Genomic DNA, 20,264 nt, shown 5'->3' on the forward strand with positions numbered 1-20,264 from the left:
GAGTAAATTGAAAGACTAGGGCTTATTGGACATGTCTGTTGTCGAGAGAAGAACAGCTCCAGAGCCTCACTTGGAAAACAGACCTTCCAGAAATCAGGATTTTATGCGTCCTCGGAGGTTTCTGGCTCGGCCCAGGCATCCCCTCAGCATGAGCACCTGGCTGCCTGACGGCTCCCGCTCTGCACACCACGCGCACAGGGTGAGTCCATCCATGCCCACCCAGCTCTTCCTAAATCCACAGCTGAGCGGCCTGCTGCCGCCACCGCCCACAACTCCAATATCCCAAATGAAAGACACGTCAAACGCTGCTGAATGAGCCCCATGTAGAGAACATGAGAGAGAAGATCCGTAAGACCCGGAGCATCTGTCCACCTCTCTGACACTAATGAATGTTAAGTAGGTTAGCTGCTGGTGTGCCACTGTCCCACTGGTCATTGTGACCGGTGGTTGCAGCGGGGCTGTGCTTTTGTCAGGGTGCGCCAACCCCCTCTGAGACATCTAAAATGGCTGGACCGCTTACTCCTGCGCACACAATCCCAGCGCCAATAGTCGCCATATTGATCCCCCTTGCTTGCAGATTAAAGCATAAAAGGAGCTCTGTTTTACCAGCAGGGGTCCCTACTGACTCCCAGAGCTCATTTCAGGGTCACAGAGTCCTTGCAGTCCCCTGACCCGGACCCCGACGTGAACACACACAAACACCGGTGCGGGGCAGGACAGAAACCTTTCCAGGGATGAACCCCATTAAACAGGATTGGTCGGATGCTCACATTCACGGCTCATTATAGCTGACCCCGGGCTTTCTCTCTCTCAATCTGGGTGCTCCCCTCTTCTGTCTCTGGCTCTAACCTGGCCAAAACCATGCTGAGGTGGTCACCCTTGCCTTTTGTTTGCCATTGATAGCTCGGCCGTTTGCTTGATTGTCTTCTGAACTGGATCTCCTCATCTGTTGTGTTGCGCTGCATTGACGAGTTCCCGTGGCGTCGCTTTTTAAAGTTTTGTCCGTGCTTTGGCAACTGTGTAGCTCTTTTGTCTCAATGTTAGTTGGTTTAAATAATAATGTGTGTGTTGGTGTGTCCTTGGTGCTGACCTCTGCAGGATGCGGCTCTGATCTCTGGCTCTCTGTTCAGTGCCTGCTCCCTTAATTAAACGTTGATTAAATGCCTATTAATGTGCTCTGACTCACAGACAGGGTGTAATCAGGTGAAACGGAATTAATAAAACATCCAGCATAGTGCTCAGGAGAGAAGGAAGGGCTCCCCTGAGAAAGACAGACAGATGGCGGCAGGAATCACCAGAGAGAGGAAAAAGCAGAGTGGGAGAGGGGATAAAGCAAAGACCAGCCACCACTTTGGTGATTAGCTCTAAATTGGTAATTTGATCTGGCCAGTTCCACCTACTCAATATTGATAAGATTGCCCATATTTGACCATATTTCCCCCTGCTGGCTCACACTGGCAGCACAGCACTTCCTGTCCACTTGAGTCCTGTCAGCCCACGCCAAAATGCTTTCGACGAATTTGACAGGAAGTACCTTGAGGTGGAGTCTGTGTGGAAAAGGGGGAGATAGATGCTGTCAACACATGCACAGTGGAAATCCCATCTGCCAGGAATCTCCTTAATCTCATCATCTGAATTGAACAAGGAAAAGAGGAGCAGCAATCACTTTAGACAAACTCTCTATGGGATTATGTGTTGTATGTACAATGACGGGTCAAACGATGACATCAAAGGCAGAGCGGGGCTATTGATGGATGCATTATTTTTAAAGCTAACAGAGTGCTAGCTTTGCTTTTGGAGTGTTTTTACAAGTTAATATAATTTCGATGCCTTTTTTAATCTTTATTGTCATCAAATTGTCATCTGTATTATTAGCAAAGCTGCTGAGAGTGAAACTTAATTCGTGACCTTGGAAATAGTAGTTAAGTTCTATTTACTAGCTATACTGGAGCTTTTGATTATATCACACTATCTCCATCAGCCATCTTCAATTTGTCCAGTTCTCATGGACCTGTTAATGTACAAATTTCCATTTTTCTGACCATCTGAAAAAGCACTTTGCACTTTTGACGTTGTCTTTTTGGTTTTTTCGAAGGCAAAAAAAAGACATTCATTTGAATCTTGCCCTTTTCTTTGCCTTATTTTCTGTTTCAGTTCATTTAATTTCTCCACTTTGTTGTCATAGGCGTCCCCAACCCCCAAGCCACTTCATCCTCTACTGTCTGAAAATGTACTTGATTTCACATTCAGCGTATAATTAGTAACAGCAAGGTCATTGGGCCACAAGCACCCATGATTTATTGGGAAACTGGTTGTTGTTCCCCACTCGCTTCATTATTCGGCGGCAATTAAGGCTTCTATTAAGGACGGAAGAGTTGCGAGGTATTTTTGGCATAATGTGCATAATCATATGTGGTGTGCTTTGTTGAATACAACAGGTACAGCCTAAATGAAGCCAATAGACAAAGGCGGTGAGACGACCAGACCTGACGCTGCCCTCTAGCCTCTCATAGTGGCAGTGAATGGGTTTGAGAGTCTGGCACAAGCTGGCAGAGAGCTTCACACCAGTGCACTCCAAAGGAAAGGGAGACACACATCAAGCTCCATTGTTCTCCTACCCTCCGAGCCTTTCGTGCCCCCTGTCACCCACTCTGGTCTGAGGTTACAGCCCATGAATAGAGGGTGAGTCCTGGGAGGATTTGCTCTGTTGCACCCTGGAGTGGACTGACTACTGGAGCTGACTCGGTGCTTCTGGGAGCTGCCAGGAGCTGCAAAGAGAGATGGATGAGCTGCTGTGCTGACTGCTGGGCATTGGCTGGTGATGTGTCTCCAGTGATGGATGAGTTAACACAGCGCCCCCTGCACCGTGGGTCAAACTGTTGCGCCCCGCTCATGAGACCACCATACTGTCCTGAAGAAGCTTCAAAGTGAAAGAGAGGAACAGACGTTTTGTAAACCGAGCAGATGGAGGAAAGTGGTTGCGTGGGAGAGCAGACTCCATCATTGAGTCCTCAGCCTCTGCTGTACTAGCTCAAAGCACTGGAGGTGTTTCACAGGAGCTCAATAATCAAGACAGAGGGGTTATTAATGCACTGGTGGGGGGTTAAATGTCTCTGGAGAGCCCTCTCACTGTGTGGCTTTACATTTGTTTTACCAGGCTTCAGTCATTGTTCTCAGCCTGGAGGCCCACAGAGCAGGAGATTGAGCTACTAAAAGCAGTTCATCTCTGAACTCCATTGATTGATCGATCCCAATCTAGTTCTGATAGATCTGTTTTTAAAAAATTTAATATGTAAGTGTTCTGTTTCTGTCGTCAATATGTCTGTGTTCTTATTTGGCTTTTTTTCTGTTTCTTGCAGAAACCCATTTATGTGTCTTTTGTCAGCAAGGCCATCTTATGGGATAAAGGACTCTGCCACGAGACTGTGAGTGCTCAAACACTATTTGAACTGAATGATTCTGCAACGTTTGAGAGCAGTTGTAGGCATGCAACTAATGATTATTTTCAAGTCTGTCAATTATTTTAATATCAATCAGTTAATTGATTGTGACATTTCAGAAAATAGTGAATAATGACCATCAAAAACATCCAAAGTGATATCTTCAAATTGCTTGATTTGTCCAACAAACAAAACCAAAAGACTGCAGCAAATCCTCACCTGAAACCAGCAAATGTTTGGCTTTTTTAGTCGCCCTAGTGGTATTGCTCTAGTGCTGCCGATGTCGGCCCGTCAGTCAGTTCACCACTTCAGTCCAGACTGAAACATCTCAACAGCTACTGTAGATATACTGGCACAACATTTTGTACAAACATTCATGGTTCCAAGGCGACGAATCCTAATGACCTCTGACCTTTCCTCTAGTGCCACCATGAGGTTGACATTTGTGGTTTTGAGAGAAATGTCTGGACAACTATTTGATAGTTTGCAGTGAAATTTGATGCAGACATTCAGGTCAAGCTCTTAAATTCTTCATTTAGCACCATCATAAAGTTAAAACTTTAGTCCAATACTTTCCCACCAGCCTCAGCTGTACTTATTGGTAATTAATCAGTAAATTTCACATGTTAACAGACTCTGGCAACAAAAGTAAACATTATTCCTGCTAAACATCATCACAGAGTCGCTAGCGTGACTGTAGATGTTCAGTCTTGTTTAGTCATTAAAAAAAATAGTAAAAATTGCATCATGATTTCTAAGAGTCCAAGATGATGTCTTCAAACGTCTTGTTGTTTCTGATCAACATCCCAAAAACTCAGAATACAATGATTTAAAACAGAAACCAGCACCAAGTTTGTCATTTTTGCTTGATAAATGACAAAAATGATTCATCCATTATAGGATTTATTCACTGGGACAAATTTTTAACGTTCAATTTCAATAAAGGCTTTTTAAAAAAAAATTATACAAAATCTGAATATGTTTGCCTTTCCCCTAATAAGCAAAAAGAAAGACACACACACACATACACACACTCTTCTTATTCTCTCCTCTAACACTCACAAGTCCCCACCTCTCCCCTTTGCTCAAAAGAGTCTGGGAGTGGATGTGCCACAATTAACAGTGGAGTTGCCATGGGGACAGCAGAGTGTGGGCTGGCTTCCTGTCTTGGCCTCTGGTTAAACAAACAAGTAAAGTCAGCAGACAAAGACGCTCGCTGGTCCTTACAGCCTCATTTACATCCTCAACTGCCTTCAGCACTTCTGCATTCAGCAAGTTCATCAGACCTGGCATCACCCTCCGTTTCTGCTCCGCCACTGCAAAATCTTATAAATCACGAGGGCATTGTGATGGTAAAACTGCTCCCGTCATACAGTGGCACAACTTTTACAACAAGGGTGTCCCTGTCTAAACAGACAGACAGCCGACAAGAGGCTGTTGACCCATCGGTCTGCTTTATATAGGCGTCAAAAGCTCCTGTACTGTCACCCGGGACACAAGCTGCAATGGGACAGTCCAGGTCAGAATGCACAGGTGCCCAAACAAGGCAACAGAGCTGCAGAGCTCCGCTTGAAACCTTAATATATGTGTTTTTGCACAAACCCCTGGTTTTATGGTTTCAGCGGTATGTTTAGTTGTTTACTTAAATTGCGACAGTGAGACGAGAAAAGCTTCATCACTCTTTACACTTGTTACCAAAGCTGAAACCTCTTATACAGAAGACTTACAGTAGCTTTGACAAGTTTTGCTTTATTGTTAAGTTTCATCATGTTCTTTTTATACTTTTATTTCTATTTTATGCTAGTTTGTACTTTAACTCCACTACATTTTAGAGGGATATTGTACTTTTTACTCTTTACCTACTTTCTACTTTACATTCATCAGACATATTTAAAGACATCTCTGCTTGGAATAATAATTTGTGTCTGAGACCCGTCTTCCACAAACAGCTCGATTACATTAGAAATTAGATCTTCTCCTTCTCCCTTATTGAAAAATCCAGAAGCTATGAATATATGTAAATATTTTTCATTTCAAAAGATGACCTGCTGGGCACAAGATGTCTCCCACAACATTGAAAAGTCCATTCTCAGTGTTTTGAGGCTACAAGTTACCACATCACACTTGTGTAAGTTACATAATATACTGGGAATGGTTTCAAAACTAGTTGCGATATCACAAAATCATGCTCGTATGTATACATTTTTAAGAGGTCTGATAATATATCTTCAAACTTGTAGTCTTCAGCCCCAACTGCTGCTCACTTAAATAACATCACTTGAGGTAATTTATCAGACGCAGCTCCCTCTGGAGCCACAAAAAGTTTTATGCAGCTATTTTCAGACATACAGTGCTACTCCCCAACACCTGAAAACTGACTTTGATGTATAAAATCGTTGCAGTTCCCCTTTTAACTAAAGGGTCTGAGCACTTCTTCCTCCACTGCATGTCATTTGGAGTGGTGTCATCCTGTGCTTTGCTGTGGTGTGTTGCGTTGTTTCAGGATGTGGGGGGCTTCGGGAGGAGAGCTGACGGGCCCTCTGGGGCTGCGTGGGCCTGAAAAGCGGGGTCATTGTCTAACTATCGAAAGTAGAAAGTTGCTCTGAATGCTAAGCTGCATCTGAGCCTGGCTTCTGACACGAGCTGATAATCAGATTTACTCCCCTGAATCCGCCGGACTCCACAATGCGCCCCACTGTCGTCGTCCCCCGCTTCGCCTCTTGCCGGCCCCCTCGCCAGCATCCCGACCCTTCATCCACCCTCCCTCTACCCCTGCAGCAAAGCTAATTACACCCCGCAGAAACACAAATCTCCATGATTTAAAAAGTCACTCTTTTTCAGGGGTTTAACCTTGTTAGGGCCTAAGCCTGGCTTTCTTGTGCATCAGCTCTGTGAAGAATTCTCTGTTCCTGCAGACACTGGGACATAGACACACTTCTGTCTTTGCTCGTAGTCGTCCGCCTGTCAGAGGGTTCACTCGGAGGCAGTGTAATTAAGTGCGTGTGTGTGTGCGCATGTGTGTCTGTGTCAGCTTATGTATGCTTGCGTTTGTGTGTATATGTGTGTATCAGAGTGTGTTTAGGGGTGAGGGGGGGTGAAGGAGCACACGCAAGTCTGTCCTCTGCAGGCCATCTGGGACTCTGACTAACTAATAGACTTCCTACATTCATCTAGCAGCACTACTTGTACATCTCAATCAGGGAGCTGTTGACCACAAACAGGCCCATAATGACATTAGCCAGTTCTGGCTGTGTGAGGACAGCGTGTGGGTTGCCTGACGCCAGGAGGTCAGCCTGTTTCCTGGGGGCCTGCAGGGGCCTGAAGGAGCCCACACAAGTGTTATGGGTGTCCATAGAAGATACAGTATTACCTACTGTCCCTGCTGGAAATGCTTTCCTACAATAATTGACACATTGCAATGATGTTAAACCCTTTTCCAGTAATTACTGGTGCAGCAGAGAGCTATTTTCATTTCAATAATTTAAATGATTCAACTTTTGACTTCAGTAAATTCAGTAAATATTAGATTAAAGCTGCATTATCCAAAAAACACAATATCCAACTTCCTTCTCCTGATGCATTTTTTAATATAATCCCTTCAGTTTAGATGAAAAACAGAGAAAAGTTTACTTTGTCAAGCATAAGGGCATTGGCTGGTGATCATTCCCTGATCATCCCAAGACCACACAAGTTAAATGATGCTAAAATTATTGACAATAATATCACAATATTGAATGATACCTCTAGTTTATTAGAACATACATTGGTCTTATTTCCATAGTTTTGGCCATCGTTTCTATCAGTTATGATAACACTGAACAGCAAGCAAGAACCACAAGCGGTCAGACGCGTGTGACAACTTGTAAAGCAACAATTCAGCCAGTTTACGAACTTTATTTGGAGGTAAACCCGAACGTGAGCGCACCTGAAATGTTGATAATACGCCCTCATTGCAGAGGAAAAAGTTTGGTACAGCAGGTGAAAGTTGAACCATGCAGGGAGTTGGTTTTTAAACTGTAATGATGTGGCAGTTTGGCGAATAACTTTACTGTTTGTCTTTGCTTTTGTCTTCCGAATATGTTCGCCTAAGTTGGGGCTTTGTTCAAAAACTGCCTGATCATTTCACTGCACGTGTTTCTCACCGCATCAGGTTTTTTTGTTTTTTTACAGAACAATGTCACCAAAAGGTCGATCAGGAGCTGTTAAATAGCTTCTGATCATATCGCATGATCTCGTAGATGTTCTTACATCAATATGTACAACAGTATGACAAATGTGTGCTTACTGGAAATCAAACGAAGCAATGAAAGCAATGAAATATAATGCACTGTTGCACCAGACAAAACTCTTCACACATGGATGACAAAAGCTTCAATAACAATCTGTACAACGTACCACACCCTCGATCCTTAGACCCTTGATTCAGGTAAGGAAAAACTTACCCAAAACAATCTTTAACGGCAATAAAAGAAGGAAGAAACATCAGATTGGATTCTAGATTGGACAGACATGCAATAGATTACGTATTTTTTGAGTAATATTGTCTGAAAACAGCTCTCTCTTGCACAGAAAATCTGCAAGGTGGCCATGTTGTGATAAAAAACAGTTGTGTGTGTGTGTAAAGGCCACACAGCATCGTCCTGTACTGTATGTACGATGGCGTGTATGGATGCATTAAAAGGGCTTTTTGCGTGGGTTGTAATGACACACACGTACGTTAGCATACGTGCCCGGGCGTGCCGCGCAGAAGTTCACTGGTTTGATGACACCGGCCGAGTCTAGCCTCACAAAGCCCTCGTCAGCCTTTTGACGAGCCTGAGTGACAGGTAATGAGGAGGCCGTAGGGGAGGAAGAGGAGCGTGGAGGAGAAAGGCCCCATCACCGGCTCTTGTTCTGCCGTTTCTACCTCACTTCTCCCTCTTTACATCACAAGAATGCAAATCTTTAAAGCCTCTAGATCTAAGAAAAGGGAATCAGTGGAGATGGTGCGGGGGATTTAAAAGCTGATCCTCCCTGTGTGAGTCACAGACAGTGACCCCACCTTCCTCCCCCCCACCCCCCACCCTCCTCTTTCTCCCTCTGTCTGAAGGTCTTCTGGTTCATCATTGTATTCACACACAGATGTAGCATGTGCATTTTCTGTTTGTTTTTATTGTGTGTTAAAAGGGTGAGGAGCTGAACTTTGTTTCGGAGCCTCCGATGCCGCTTAAATCCAAGACAAATAAAAGCACTGCATCTGTGTGTGTGTGTGGATCACAGGGCCATTTATTACAATTGTTTGCTCTCTAAAGGCCACAGAGGAACTGAATGAGTCACTGGCACCGCCGCTGTACGCTGGGCTGGTTTTCACTGGTTGGCGTGCTGCAGGCAGCCGTCCCTCCACATTTTCAATATTGACCGTCCCTGCCTGCTTTTATCTCCCGTGTCCGTGACAGTGTACTCTAAAGAGTTTTATCACCCTTGAGATAATTTTCTCCCCGCTTTCTTTTAAAGCAGGAGGTTGAGAAGAGAAGAGCAGAGCGGGAGAGAAAGCTGGATGTACTTTTTGTGCTGGAGGGAGAAAGCTGTGATCTGTTTTGCGGACACAAGGGGGCAGCGGTGGTACCATGCATCATTTGAATTCTCTTCCACATACAGTACAGAAGGTTCTCTGCTACAGGCTTTCATTTTCTGGTGGTCTGGAGCACAGCTGTTTGTCAGTGTGACTTTCACTCTGCAAACTAATTGGCATTTAGGACAAATATTCTTTGGATTGGCAGGAATGTTGATCACTATAAAAGGTTAAATGGGAGGATAAAACCAAGCAATAAAATCACCTCTTGCTTTGATTAAAAAAACCCACTTTTTTGTATTGTTTTTCATCATATTAAAAATACAATCAAATTAATTTTATATATTTTTTCATTTACATATTAATAATTCATCATGAATATTTTTTTATTTTCACTTAGTTTTATTTTTTCACTTCTTACTCTTATTTATTTATTTGTTTGCTTGTTTATGATGTTTAAGAGTATTTGGATATTAAATAGATGAGCACTCCAATTTTATTTTGCACAATATTTATTTTTTAATTATAATAATTTCTTGCCAGGTTAAATGAATTCTGTTAGGATTTCTGAATTTTTTTAACCTTTATTACATTAAAATTATTTGTTTAAAATACATTAAAATGTTGTTGTTGTTTTTTTTTACATTTTTACTAATTTTTTAGTTTGTTAAAAATATGAAATAGCACTCAAACTTTATTTTTCACAATATTTAATTAGTTTTTTAAATTATTATTCCAGTATGCCCATTTTTTTTAAATATTTGTTTATTTTTACATATTATTTGTATTATTATTGTAATTTATTTTAATTAAAATATTGCATGTATTATTATTTTGACTTTTTTTTTAATCTTTTCAATTAGGTTTTAATTATTTAGAGTTTTATTTATTTATTTATTTGTTGTCTTTTACATTTTTACTTTTATTTAGACTTTTATAAAAAATAGTAACATTTTTATTTAAGCTTTTACTGATTTATTTATTGCAGTTTTTACTTCTTTATCCTTAATTGGCTTATTTCTTTTATGTGATCAGTTTTTATTAACTTACTTACTATTATTTAAAAAAGGTAGTCACATTTGATGTGAAAATACTAAAAATAGTTCATTTCTCCAACATTATCTTGCACATTAATGAGCGCATTTCTACTTCTCCTCTCTTACAGACACATGCCAGTCCAAATCACCGCCCATTATTGTGTCCACGGTTCTTGTCTCACATGAAAGCCCGTCCTGAAGACCTCAGACCTCCTTGTTTCCTGAGCTCCAAGTCCAGACCACAGCCTCCATCTCAGGGGAGGACGCAGAATACAAACGCCCTCACTGCCTTAAAGACCCAAACGCTCGAGGGTGAGGCTTATCAACAAAACACCTGGTGCTTTCACACCATCTCAGACCTCAGCCTCGACGTCAGGAGGGGGGCGCTGACTCCTTTGACTCCTCTCATTAAGAATTTTTTCCTCGCCTTTTCTTCCTCTCCTGGAGCAGAGGAGGTAGAGGCCACCAAGCTCGTCGTTAGCTCTTAATCTCCCTCTGTGGTTGTGTTTGGTTAAGTGCAAATCTTGCCCATCCTCTCTGGCGAGGAAGTGCCCACAGCGCCGCCCTCCTGGTGGTCTTCTGGTGGGAGTGAAAGGCCCGAGCCTGTGAGACCTGCCGCTCCTTTCAGAGTATGGCCTCTGATGTGAAGGCATTCCTCCCAGCACTCACCTCAGCTCCACAGCAGGGCACTGCTTTCAGCATGCTGGCCTCTGTGTATGTGTGTGTGTGTGTGTGTATGAGTGTGTGTGTACAGCAGAGGAGGGGGGCATTTCTCAGCACTGAGGTCTAATACTAATTATTCTGCCATATGGTGGTCGCCTTCCTCACAATCGTTCTTAACCCTGCTCCCTGAAGAAACGTGCTGCGCCCAACGCCGTGGCTTTGCGCTCTAACACATGTCATTAATATGCACATTAGCACACACACACACACACACACACACACATATGCGCGCATTCACGTACACTTCTGTGTGTGTGTAACAGATGGGAATGGCAGGGCATTGTAAGAAGAGCAGTGCAGAAATGTGCTCTCCAATGCGTTCTCTTTATCCCCCTGTGCTGACTCCTCTTGGTGGCAGACCCCCAGGAAACAAGAGCAGATTGTCTGACACCCTCTACACCCCCCCCCCCCTCACCCCCCATCACACACACACACATACTCAGTGGTCAACAAAAAAAAAAAAAAGGGGCAGAGAGAAAAGAAGGGGTGTGCAAAGGGGAAGAATGGAGAAGGCGAAAGGGAAATGGGCGGCGCTGGATGGAGTTGATGTTTGTGGAAGAGAATCTTAGAGGGATGAAAGGAAATGTTCAGAAGAAGAAAGAGGAGTTTGAGCAGGAGAGATAAGTTTGGATGGATAAAATAGTGCTACAGGTGCTTGAGAAATGGGTTTGGGTTTGTGCAGTGTATGGGTATTTTTACAGTAGTGCTGAAAACGATAAAACAAGTATCTGTTTAAGTCATTTATTAAACAAAAATACCAAATAATTCACTAGTTCCAGCTAGTGAAGTGCCAATTTGGCTGCTTTAGTCCAGTTTTTATCTTCATAAATTGAATATCTTTGGGTTTGAATTGTTGGTTGGACAAAACAAGCAGCTAAATTTGTCTCTTTAGGCTCTATTCTTCACTACTCTATGGAAAATAATGAAAATGGTAGTTTCAGCTCTTTCTAAGTGAATGTTAAGTAAGTAAGTGTTAAGTGTGTGTTGACTGACACCAAGTAGCCCAGTGGGATCCTCAGATCTGCCTAATCACCATAAAAGTTGCTCATTTCAGATGTAGGATGGGATTTTATGTCCATCTGACATCCAAAATATGCAAATCTATATACTGTATGTTCTGTGGCTTTATACAAGTCCAAAGATGTGCCTCTCTTGTCTTCTAGTAGGCGATCAAATCTTTTAAATCATACAAAGTTAAAAGTCTTCACTTAAATGAACAGATGTAAGCTTTTACAAGGTTTTTATCACACAGCTGACCAAATTAGCCTTGCTTTTTGTTAGAGGACACCATCCAAATGGTAAAAAAATTAGCCCAAACCATCACAACCCTCTCAAAATATTTTTCATTCCTCAAATCAAATCAACAGGGGAGAAAACTGGTTAATATGGCAGCGCTGCCAATGACATTCCTCAAGCACTTGTTGCCAAAATCTGTTTTTAGGGAAACCTGTAACTGACATGACAGTCCGCCAACTCCAGCTTGTAAAGAAGATTGTGTGCATACATGCTCCCCTGCCCTCCGGTATTGTGAATATTGAGTTGGGAAACAGGCAGCTGCTCCAGTGGGGTGATTTCTCGCAGCCTTTGTTAGCAGGCCGACCCACCCAGCAGGGAAACAAGTGTTTGCTCCAGGGCTGAGGAAACTGGGAATGAAAATGCCACGAGCAGACGTTGGCAGTTTTAAAGACGACCTGCACCATGTTGACCATTCAGAAACAGAAATGTGCCTTTTATTTAACTCTGGCTCTTGCACCAACTTATCTAAACCCATATTTAAAGCCTTAAAGTAAGAAAAAAACGTTGTGTTTTTGTCTTTATTGAAGGATTCTTCCATCTCAACCCTGACAGAAGAAGAAGTGGTGTGCAGAATGAGGGATTGACGATAGGAAGGCGTTCTGCCGTTGTTGTTCCTTGTCTCCCACTCCCTTCTACTCCGCCATCTTCAACCATCAATCCAACACCTCCCCACCAGCACACCCTTCAGTCCGACTCTGGAAAACAACAAAGCAAGCAAAAGCAACAAACAAACACTGTCCCAGCATCTCCCTCCTGCCCCCCTTTTCCTCCAGAGGAAAAAGATGAACTTCAGGAAAGGGAAAGAGTGCCACAACCTGCCCTGGTGTCTACCACAGTGGCTGCCGAGCCAGACTGGAAGCTGCATCTCGGGCCTGCTCGGTCAGAGCGCTCAGAGACGCCGACCTCCACGGTCTCACACGGGTCTCTCTCAGACTTCAGTCGTCCACCCTCCAGTCTGTTCAGCCGGAGCACGAACCTCGCCAGCGGCAGGAGCAGTGTCCTGTCCAGCGGCAGGAGCAGTGTCCTGTCTGGTAAAACTTACTGTGACAATGGAGTTAGCATTAGCTGTAGCATCTCCTGTCAATACTTAAGGGATGCAACTAATGATTGTTTTCATTATCGATCAATCCACCACTTAGTTAATTGGCTAATCGATTTGTTTAATCTAATAAATGACAAAAAAGAAGTGGAAAATGCATCATTTTTTGTGATTTCTTCAAATTGTATCCAACAAACACGCCCGAACCTAAAGATAATTCCTTTACCTTGATATGAAACAGAAAAAAAGCAGTTAATCCTCATATTTGAGAAGCAAGAACCACAGAATATTTAGTTTTCTTGGTTAATTTTTGGTCAAATGACGCAATAATTTAATCAACTACTTGTTTTACTGGAATTCTTCAGTAAATAAAATGAATGGATGGGTGATTGATGGATAGAAAATTCCCCAAATCATGAGCAACAACACGTAATAGTTGTTAATCAAAAGTCATTGTAGTAAAATGAATATACAGTCTTTTATTTTTCATCTGGCAGTATGTAGATGTTTATTTGTCTCTGCTAAACAATACAGTACTTTTCCGCTATCTAAACAGTTATTAAGATACATTCTCTATAAGTTCCAGTATGGGGGAAAATCTGGTCACTGCAACAAATAGTCAGGACTAAATAAACAACAATAAATGTTAAAGTTAGGAGGAAAAAAACACAAATTCACAAATAATTGTTGCTCACGAATTGAAGATAAATTTGTCATAAAGGGATATCGCATTTTCATTTCATTAGGTAAAAGTGTCAAAATTAACAGGTCACAAATTCCAGATTGCATGGTGCAAATACTATGAAATGGGTCCCAGAACTAATTAATGTAACTGTGGGTTTTAAAATTCAGGATTACAGTCTTTATCATTTCATTAATGTAGAAAATGGTGTGTTGAATGAAGCTACTCTGTAATTTTCCTTTGTCTTTTTGCAGCAGATATCAGGGATTTAGACCCAGAGGGCAGCGTTTGTTTCTCCCCACTCCAGCCTTCCCCAGTGATGCAGTCACCTTTGGCTTCTTCCCCTCCAGCAGGATCCAACCCTCACCAATCCACATCCACGACCACGCCTCCACCCTGTGAGCTGCTCTTTAGTCAAACCAAACCCCTCTCACCTCGCCCGACTTCAAGCATCCGTCCCTGTTCAGACAAGCCTGTGAGCAGTCGTAGGAGCACCAAAAATCTCATCCAAGATACATCCATAGATCCTGGTCTCAACCCGTCCTTGGACTCTGATCATGGCCTTGTTACACTGGCTTTTCCCTCCACTACTTGGTCTTCCTGCCCAAGTCCGCAAAGGACCACTTACCGCTCAGGGTCAGTAGCAAAGCTGACCTCTTCTCCTCCTCAGCTGGAGTCTCATCGCTGGCCTGTCCTGCCTCCGATCTCCCCTGTCAAAGGTGAGAAATGAGCTCTGCCGGCCACATATGGACCGTTCACAGCCTCCTCCTTGGCCGGGCGTTACACCCCTGCCCACATTCTTAAGGACGGATTGTCCTGAGCATGGCTGGACATCCACTCATAAACAAAGCCACAGAGAAATCAAAGCCTGCTGCCTTAGTGAGGCGTTCAGATGCTCCTGCCCCCATCAACACATTGTGAAAGCATTGCTGTCAGCCTGTTTTTCCCACCTCCTCCCACCCCATAATAAATAACACAGAAAGCTTTTCTTTTTCCTCTAAATCAGCAATAGAAAGGAGAGCTTTTGATGAAAAGCTGGTACCGTTTGATTCCCTGTTCAAAGGCATGAGGCCCCAACAATAGAGGTTGGGGTCCCTGCCTCGTGTGCCGTGCCTCTCCCCCATGCCTTCGCTATTCTCTGGGCTCTGAGAGGGAGACGTGTAGCCGATGGTCATAAATCCACACTGACCACCGCTCGCTGACGGCAGAACACTGAGGAGGGCCGCCACAATAGAATACCTCCGCGGCTTTCCTGCGGCCGCTAATTTACCGTTCCGAATGGGGATAAAGAACCGGGCCACTGACATCTGACTCCTCCGAGAACTTTATGAAAGAAAGCAAACAATGTGGAAATTGTGTAGGGATTTTCTCTTTTCTATCAGAGACATCTACTGTTCTCTGTGTGGTGCTGTGCTGCGGGGGGGCCCATGCTGTATCGTAGCACGCTGTTCTCTTCACCGCAGACACAGGACGAGTGTCACTGGTTCATTTATTTCACCGCAGATGGAGGCAATTCAAGCTCAATGTGGCAGCGTGTAAAGCTTAAAGGATAAGTCTGGTTTATTACAACTTGGGTCTTATTTTTGTAGTTTTGGCTGTCATTTCAGACAGTTATGATAAGACTGTTCTCATCAAAGTGACTGCTGAGATGTGGCGTGCTCCCAGATCTCAGCAGTTACCTACTGTATACTGTAAGAGTGAAGGCCAAAACTAAAAAAAATTAGTTCCCACTCAGCCCCTTGTAACACCAAGCCGTAGGCTGTAAAAATACAATGGATGTAGCTACTGTGACGTCACTATTGGTTTGTGAAGCCTCGAGTTTTCATTTTGACCGTCGCCATCTTGGATTTTTGGAGCCAGAAGTGACCATATTTTGACGAGAGGGTGGAGCTGAGGCTAATGCTAACTGCTAGCTGCTAGCTCAGTTATCATGGTGGATTTACAGTCTGTGGTTAATTGTAATAACGCTAATGCTAATGCTAATTTTCACTTGTGAACAGGCTTAAAACTATTAAAACAAAACGTACTTACCGCTGAACAAGACTTTTTTAGGTGATCAAAATGTTACAATTAACTGTCATGAACTGTGAAAACACACTGAAATAGCGATGGCTACAGCTACGCCTCTACTCTGTGAATCTGGGGATTACGCCATGGTTATGTTACCTAACCAACATTGTCACCATGGTAGCGATTTGCCTATGATGGCATGCACCTGTCACTCAAAGCGGCCACGGCCTTAATTATGCATAACTTTAAGTCTTTATTAAATTTGAATGGGTGAGTTATATAAAAGTTTACCCCCGTACAGTTGTCATGAACGGGGAAATTACCTATAGAGAACAAAACCATGTTTATTTCTGCTGTAAAGTTGGGCGTTTTAACATGGGGGTCTATGGGGATTAACTTTTGGAGCCTCAAGTGGCCATTTGAGGAACTGCAGTTTTTTGGCACTTTGGCATTAGCTTCATTTTTCATCCCTGGAGGTTGCCGCTTGCCCCGAGCACGGTTTTCTCAGATCCCCCTACAATCCAGAGGTTGACCCCCAACTGACCTGTTTTGAGCACTATCTCCAGAGTGGAACTGCCCCTTACAATGAAGCGGGGCACTGTCCCGGCCTGGCCTGCCCTCTCCTCTGAGAGCCTTTCAGCCTGGCACTGTGACCAGGAAAAGAGGGGCCATAGGCGCACAGAGAAGGCCTTCTCTTCCTCTAACTCTGTCATATCAAACCCGCTGACCCCCACCACCACCCTTAACCTCCCCGAAAAACTCACCCTGACTCAGTGCGGCCCTCGTCGTCCGAGAATGACAGCTGAGTTGACAGCAGCAATATGCTTTGAAGTGTCAAGTCAAGTCCTTCCATTGTCTCTCTGAGTAGAGCGTCGAGCTGCTCAAGTGCACAATAGTGCGCTGGTGTGTGTGTGCAGTTGTTCACATACTTGACTGTGTGAGGGAGGCTTGATGTGTACATTTATACTTGTCCGTGTGGGCAGACACCAAGGAGCTGAGTTTGCCTTTTCCTTTTAGAGCCTCCGTATATATTATCCTTTTGTCCGGGCCAAGCTGTTCTGCATTTCTAATGTGAGAAAAGCCTCGACAAGCCTCTTTCAGGACGACGACAAAACACGCCACCCAGTGAAACTGTTTCACTTGCTAATCCTCTCATTTCTAAACCAGGCAGAGTGAAACAGTTTTGTTTTGATATTTTGAGAGGAGATAAGGAATTAGTGATTAGCTTGACAGTTTTCTACCATTCCTCTGGAGTGAGGTCTGTGGTGATTAGGGCTTAAGGGCAGAGTTTCGTGTCCTGTGTTTATTGAAGGTGAGATGAGACTACTTTAGCCCCCCGACCTCACCTGAGGGGCACTCATGGAGGTCTGGGGTTTGTGTTGAGAGTTGTTGGCTTGTCAGAGTGTAAAAACCTGGAAGAGACAGGCTTTAACTAAACCCACTACAGCATCCAGCCTAGATTTATAGTCTGATAACGCTGCATCAGAAAATGTCCTCCAGGAGCTTTCTGAGCTGTCGGCCTCTGTGGTATTCTTTGTTTATTTACACCTCATTAGTTATAAGTCAAAACTACCCTGGGATTTACTGACATCACAAGTGGCCAAATTGTAATGTGATACATTATTTTTTAAAAATGTGTAGTGATAAAAATGATGTAACTTTTTGTTATTGTTGTGATAATCAGATTTTTTTTGCTTTAAGTGCACCGCAAACAATTCCTTCTATAAATAAGTGGAATTTGTGTAATTGAGAATATTGTCACCCAAGAAATCTGCCAATGTGATAAGCAAAAAACTTACATTGTAAGAGTAATTCTGCAGAGAATTAGATGAGAAGCTCGATACCACTCTCATGTTTGTCTGTTGGGTACAAAGCCATAGTTAGCTTAGCTTATGAACCTCTAAAGCTCATGAATTAACAAGTTAAATCTTGTTTTTTAGTCAATAGAAGCCACATTTTAGTCTTGTTTTGTTGAAAAATCTTACTAAGAAATATCACAAACATTTACCATGAAACAAATGTATCTCTGGTGAGAATTTAATAATCTAATAATCCTATAAAAAGATAATATGTCTGCTGAATTTCCCTTTTTGCAGTGTGGTCACGCAGTACTCCTAGAGCTTTGTTGTTATTCCTACACTCCTTTGCTGTCTTATTATTTCCTAATGCAACAGCCCACTGTGCCCACGAGCATCATTAAAGTTACATCTAATCCTCATCATCATCATGATCGTGATTATCATCAACACACCCACTCTGTGCTGTTGCAGGACGCTGCGTCTCAGCAGCATCACGTTACTCGGAGCTCAGCTGCAGTCAGTCTCATGTGTTTGACGAACTGGAGGCCATCGCTCCTCGGTCAACTTCCTGTCCGTCTCTGGACGAGCCGTCAGACTCATCGGGCTGCCCTTCACCTGAGACAGGTATACACAAACACACACATAAGTCTACCTCCAAACAAAACCTTCAGTTAATGATTATTTTCATTGTTGATCAGTCTATTTTTACTTTATTTATTCTTTAGTCTATAAAGTGCCATCACGGTTTCCCAGAGCCCAAGGTGTCAAGTCTTGAAATTACTCATGAATATTTAATTTACAATCATATAAAACATACATTTTTGTGTGACATTTTTTGCTTGATATATAACTAAAATATTATCATTATATTATCAAAAATGTTGCTGATTTTTTTTGTCCATCAACTAATTGAGTATTTTTTCAATGCTTTCAAAACATCAACTTAAACACTGAATTTGAAGCTTTTACATTTTCAAAGAACCATTTTAATTGTGCTGATCTTGTTTAAATGCATATTACACTATGTATGTATATATTATGAGGGGGTGTAACTAATTATGATTTACATTATTGATTAATTTTTGTCTAAACTTTCATTTAGACTACAAAATGTCAGAAAATAGTGTAAAAAGTCCATCATAACTTCCTAAAGCCCATGTTCACATATTCAGACAGCTCTATTTTTAGAACAACAGACCAAAACCCAAAGATATTCAGTTTACACTCATGAGAAAAAAAACAAAAAAGTCACATTTTTGAGGCTACCACAGAATTTGGGTATTTTTGCTTTAAAGCCTTTGATATTATGTAATATTAAGGTTTGGATAATCAGCTGCTGACTTTGTTCCAGCTCCTTTTTCAGTAAATTGCGACAAAAGGAAAATGTCCATAATTGAAAAGGTGTAACAGCCAACATTGTGTTCTACTTAATGTATTTGTGTTTGTTTGTTGTTGTTTCTCTCTCTGTGTGGCTCCCAGTAATGTCTCAATTAGACATGCTCTCCTTCCTCTGTGACTTCTGTCCTGTTACAGACAGGGATGGGCTTATCTGAGCACTCACTGTGTCAGGTCTTTGTATCAGCCCGTGTTGGCCAACAAAGGCCGAGTAAATGTGATGTGTGTGTGCATGCCTGTTTTAGATAGCATGTGTAAATGTGTGTGTGTGTGTGTGTCCTGGAGATAGTTCAGTGAGCTGCGGAAAGAGACGTTAGCCAATGAAGACTTCCTCCACCTCCCTCATGGCCTGCTAATCCCTGACAAGGTGTTTAACCTGCTTGCTTGACCCGAACCTCTGTCTGACCCCGGCGACCTTTGCCCTGAGGATGTGGAAGGATCAGGGCGGCCGCTGCCACAGCAACCACGGCGTGATAAAATCAACTCGGGGGGTTAAAACTAAATGCTCTGCCAAATGTGAACTAATGCACCAGCCTGATCTTTATCAGAGATTTACATGAGGCACAATTTACATCTGTATAGAAAAGATTTAAACCTGCAGAGAGAAGGATTTTTACTAAAAAAATACAGATAATTTATTAGGCTGAATCACAAAGTGGCAGACATTTGTCAAAAACTTATCCTCACATACAAGTGGGACCAGATGGCTTCCAAACAGGCCCATTTTTTTGCATGCAAAAAGTGCACGTCAGAGTAAAATCAGAGTAGTTGCAGCAAAACATGCAGAAAGGTAGGCGGCGTGTATTTTCGCTTTTTGTGTGCAATGAACTCCTAGTTGTCTTCTTGTGTCTCCAGGAACATTTCGTCATCACTAATTGACATAATACAGATTTGCTTAATTGCGCAGTTGTGGTGGTGAGCAATTAAGAGCAATCTGAAACAGGAAAATCTACCCACACAAATACTTAGAAAAATTTAAAATTTAAAAAAAAAGAGACCCAAAGACGGTCAGGCCCACTCTAAAATAGACCAAAACAAACAACACCAACACTGGCAGCAGCATGATGCGCCACCAATTAAAGAGAAACTGCGGTGGAAAATAGCAGTAACACACATCATTTTACCCTTGAGATTTCAAATTCTCCTCACAACAAAAAAACAAGTTTTTTCTTCTGCGATCATTGTGTTGCAACACATGATCAGAGTTTATAGTGTGTCCACCCACATATCAGACATATTGACACGCAGACCGACAGCACTGCAACAGTCTCTGCCTGACCCAGTTAGACTGG

At 42.7% G+C, this 20,264-nt stretch overlaps 1 protein-coding gene across 4 annotated transcripts in view; it reads left to right on the forward strand.

The window, feature by feature from the left end:
* LOC121890373 overlaps nt 1-20,264 on the forward strand; it is a 64,814-nt gene that overhangs the window by 6,617 nt on the left and 37,933 nt on the right. For 3 of the 4 annotated variants that reach the window (XM_042402557.1, XM_042402559.1, XM_042402560.1), the window contains exons 2-6: nt 3,360-3,425; nt 10,157-10,340; nt 12,575-13,078; nt 14,023-14,487; nt 18,049-18,201. In XM_042402557.1, the coding sequence (XP_042258491.1) occupies nt 10,211-10,340; nt 12,575-13,078; nt 14,023-14,487; nt 18,049-18,201 (1,252 nt within the window). In that variant the 5' untranslated portion in view covers nt 3,360-3,425; nt 10,157-10,210. Of the gene's footprint in view, nt 1-3,359; nt 3,426-10,109; nt 10,341-12,574; nt 13,079-14,022; nt 14,488-18,048; nt 18,202-20,264 lie in introns of those variants that run through there. The other variant, XM_042402558.1, reaches the window with a different exon arrangement.

The sequence above is a fragment of the Thunnus maccoyii genome, chromosome 23, assembly GCF_910596095.1.
Source record: "Thunnus maccoyii chromosome 23, fThuMac1.1, whole genome shotgun sequence".
NCBI lineage: Eukaryota > Metazoa > Chordata > Actinopteri > Scombriformes > Scombridae > Thunnus > Thunnus maccoyii.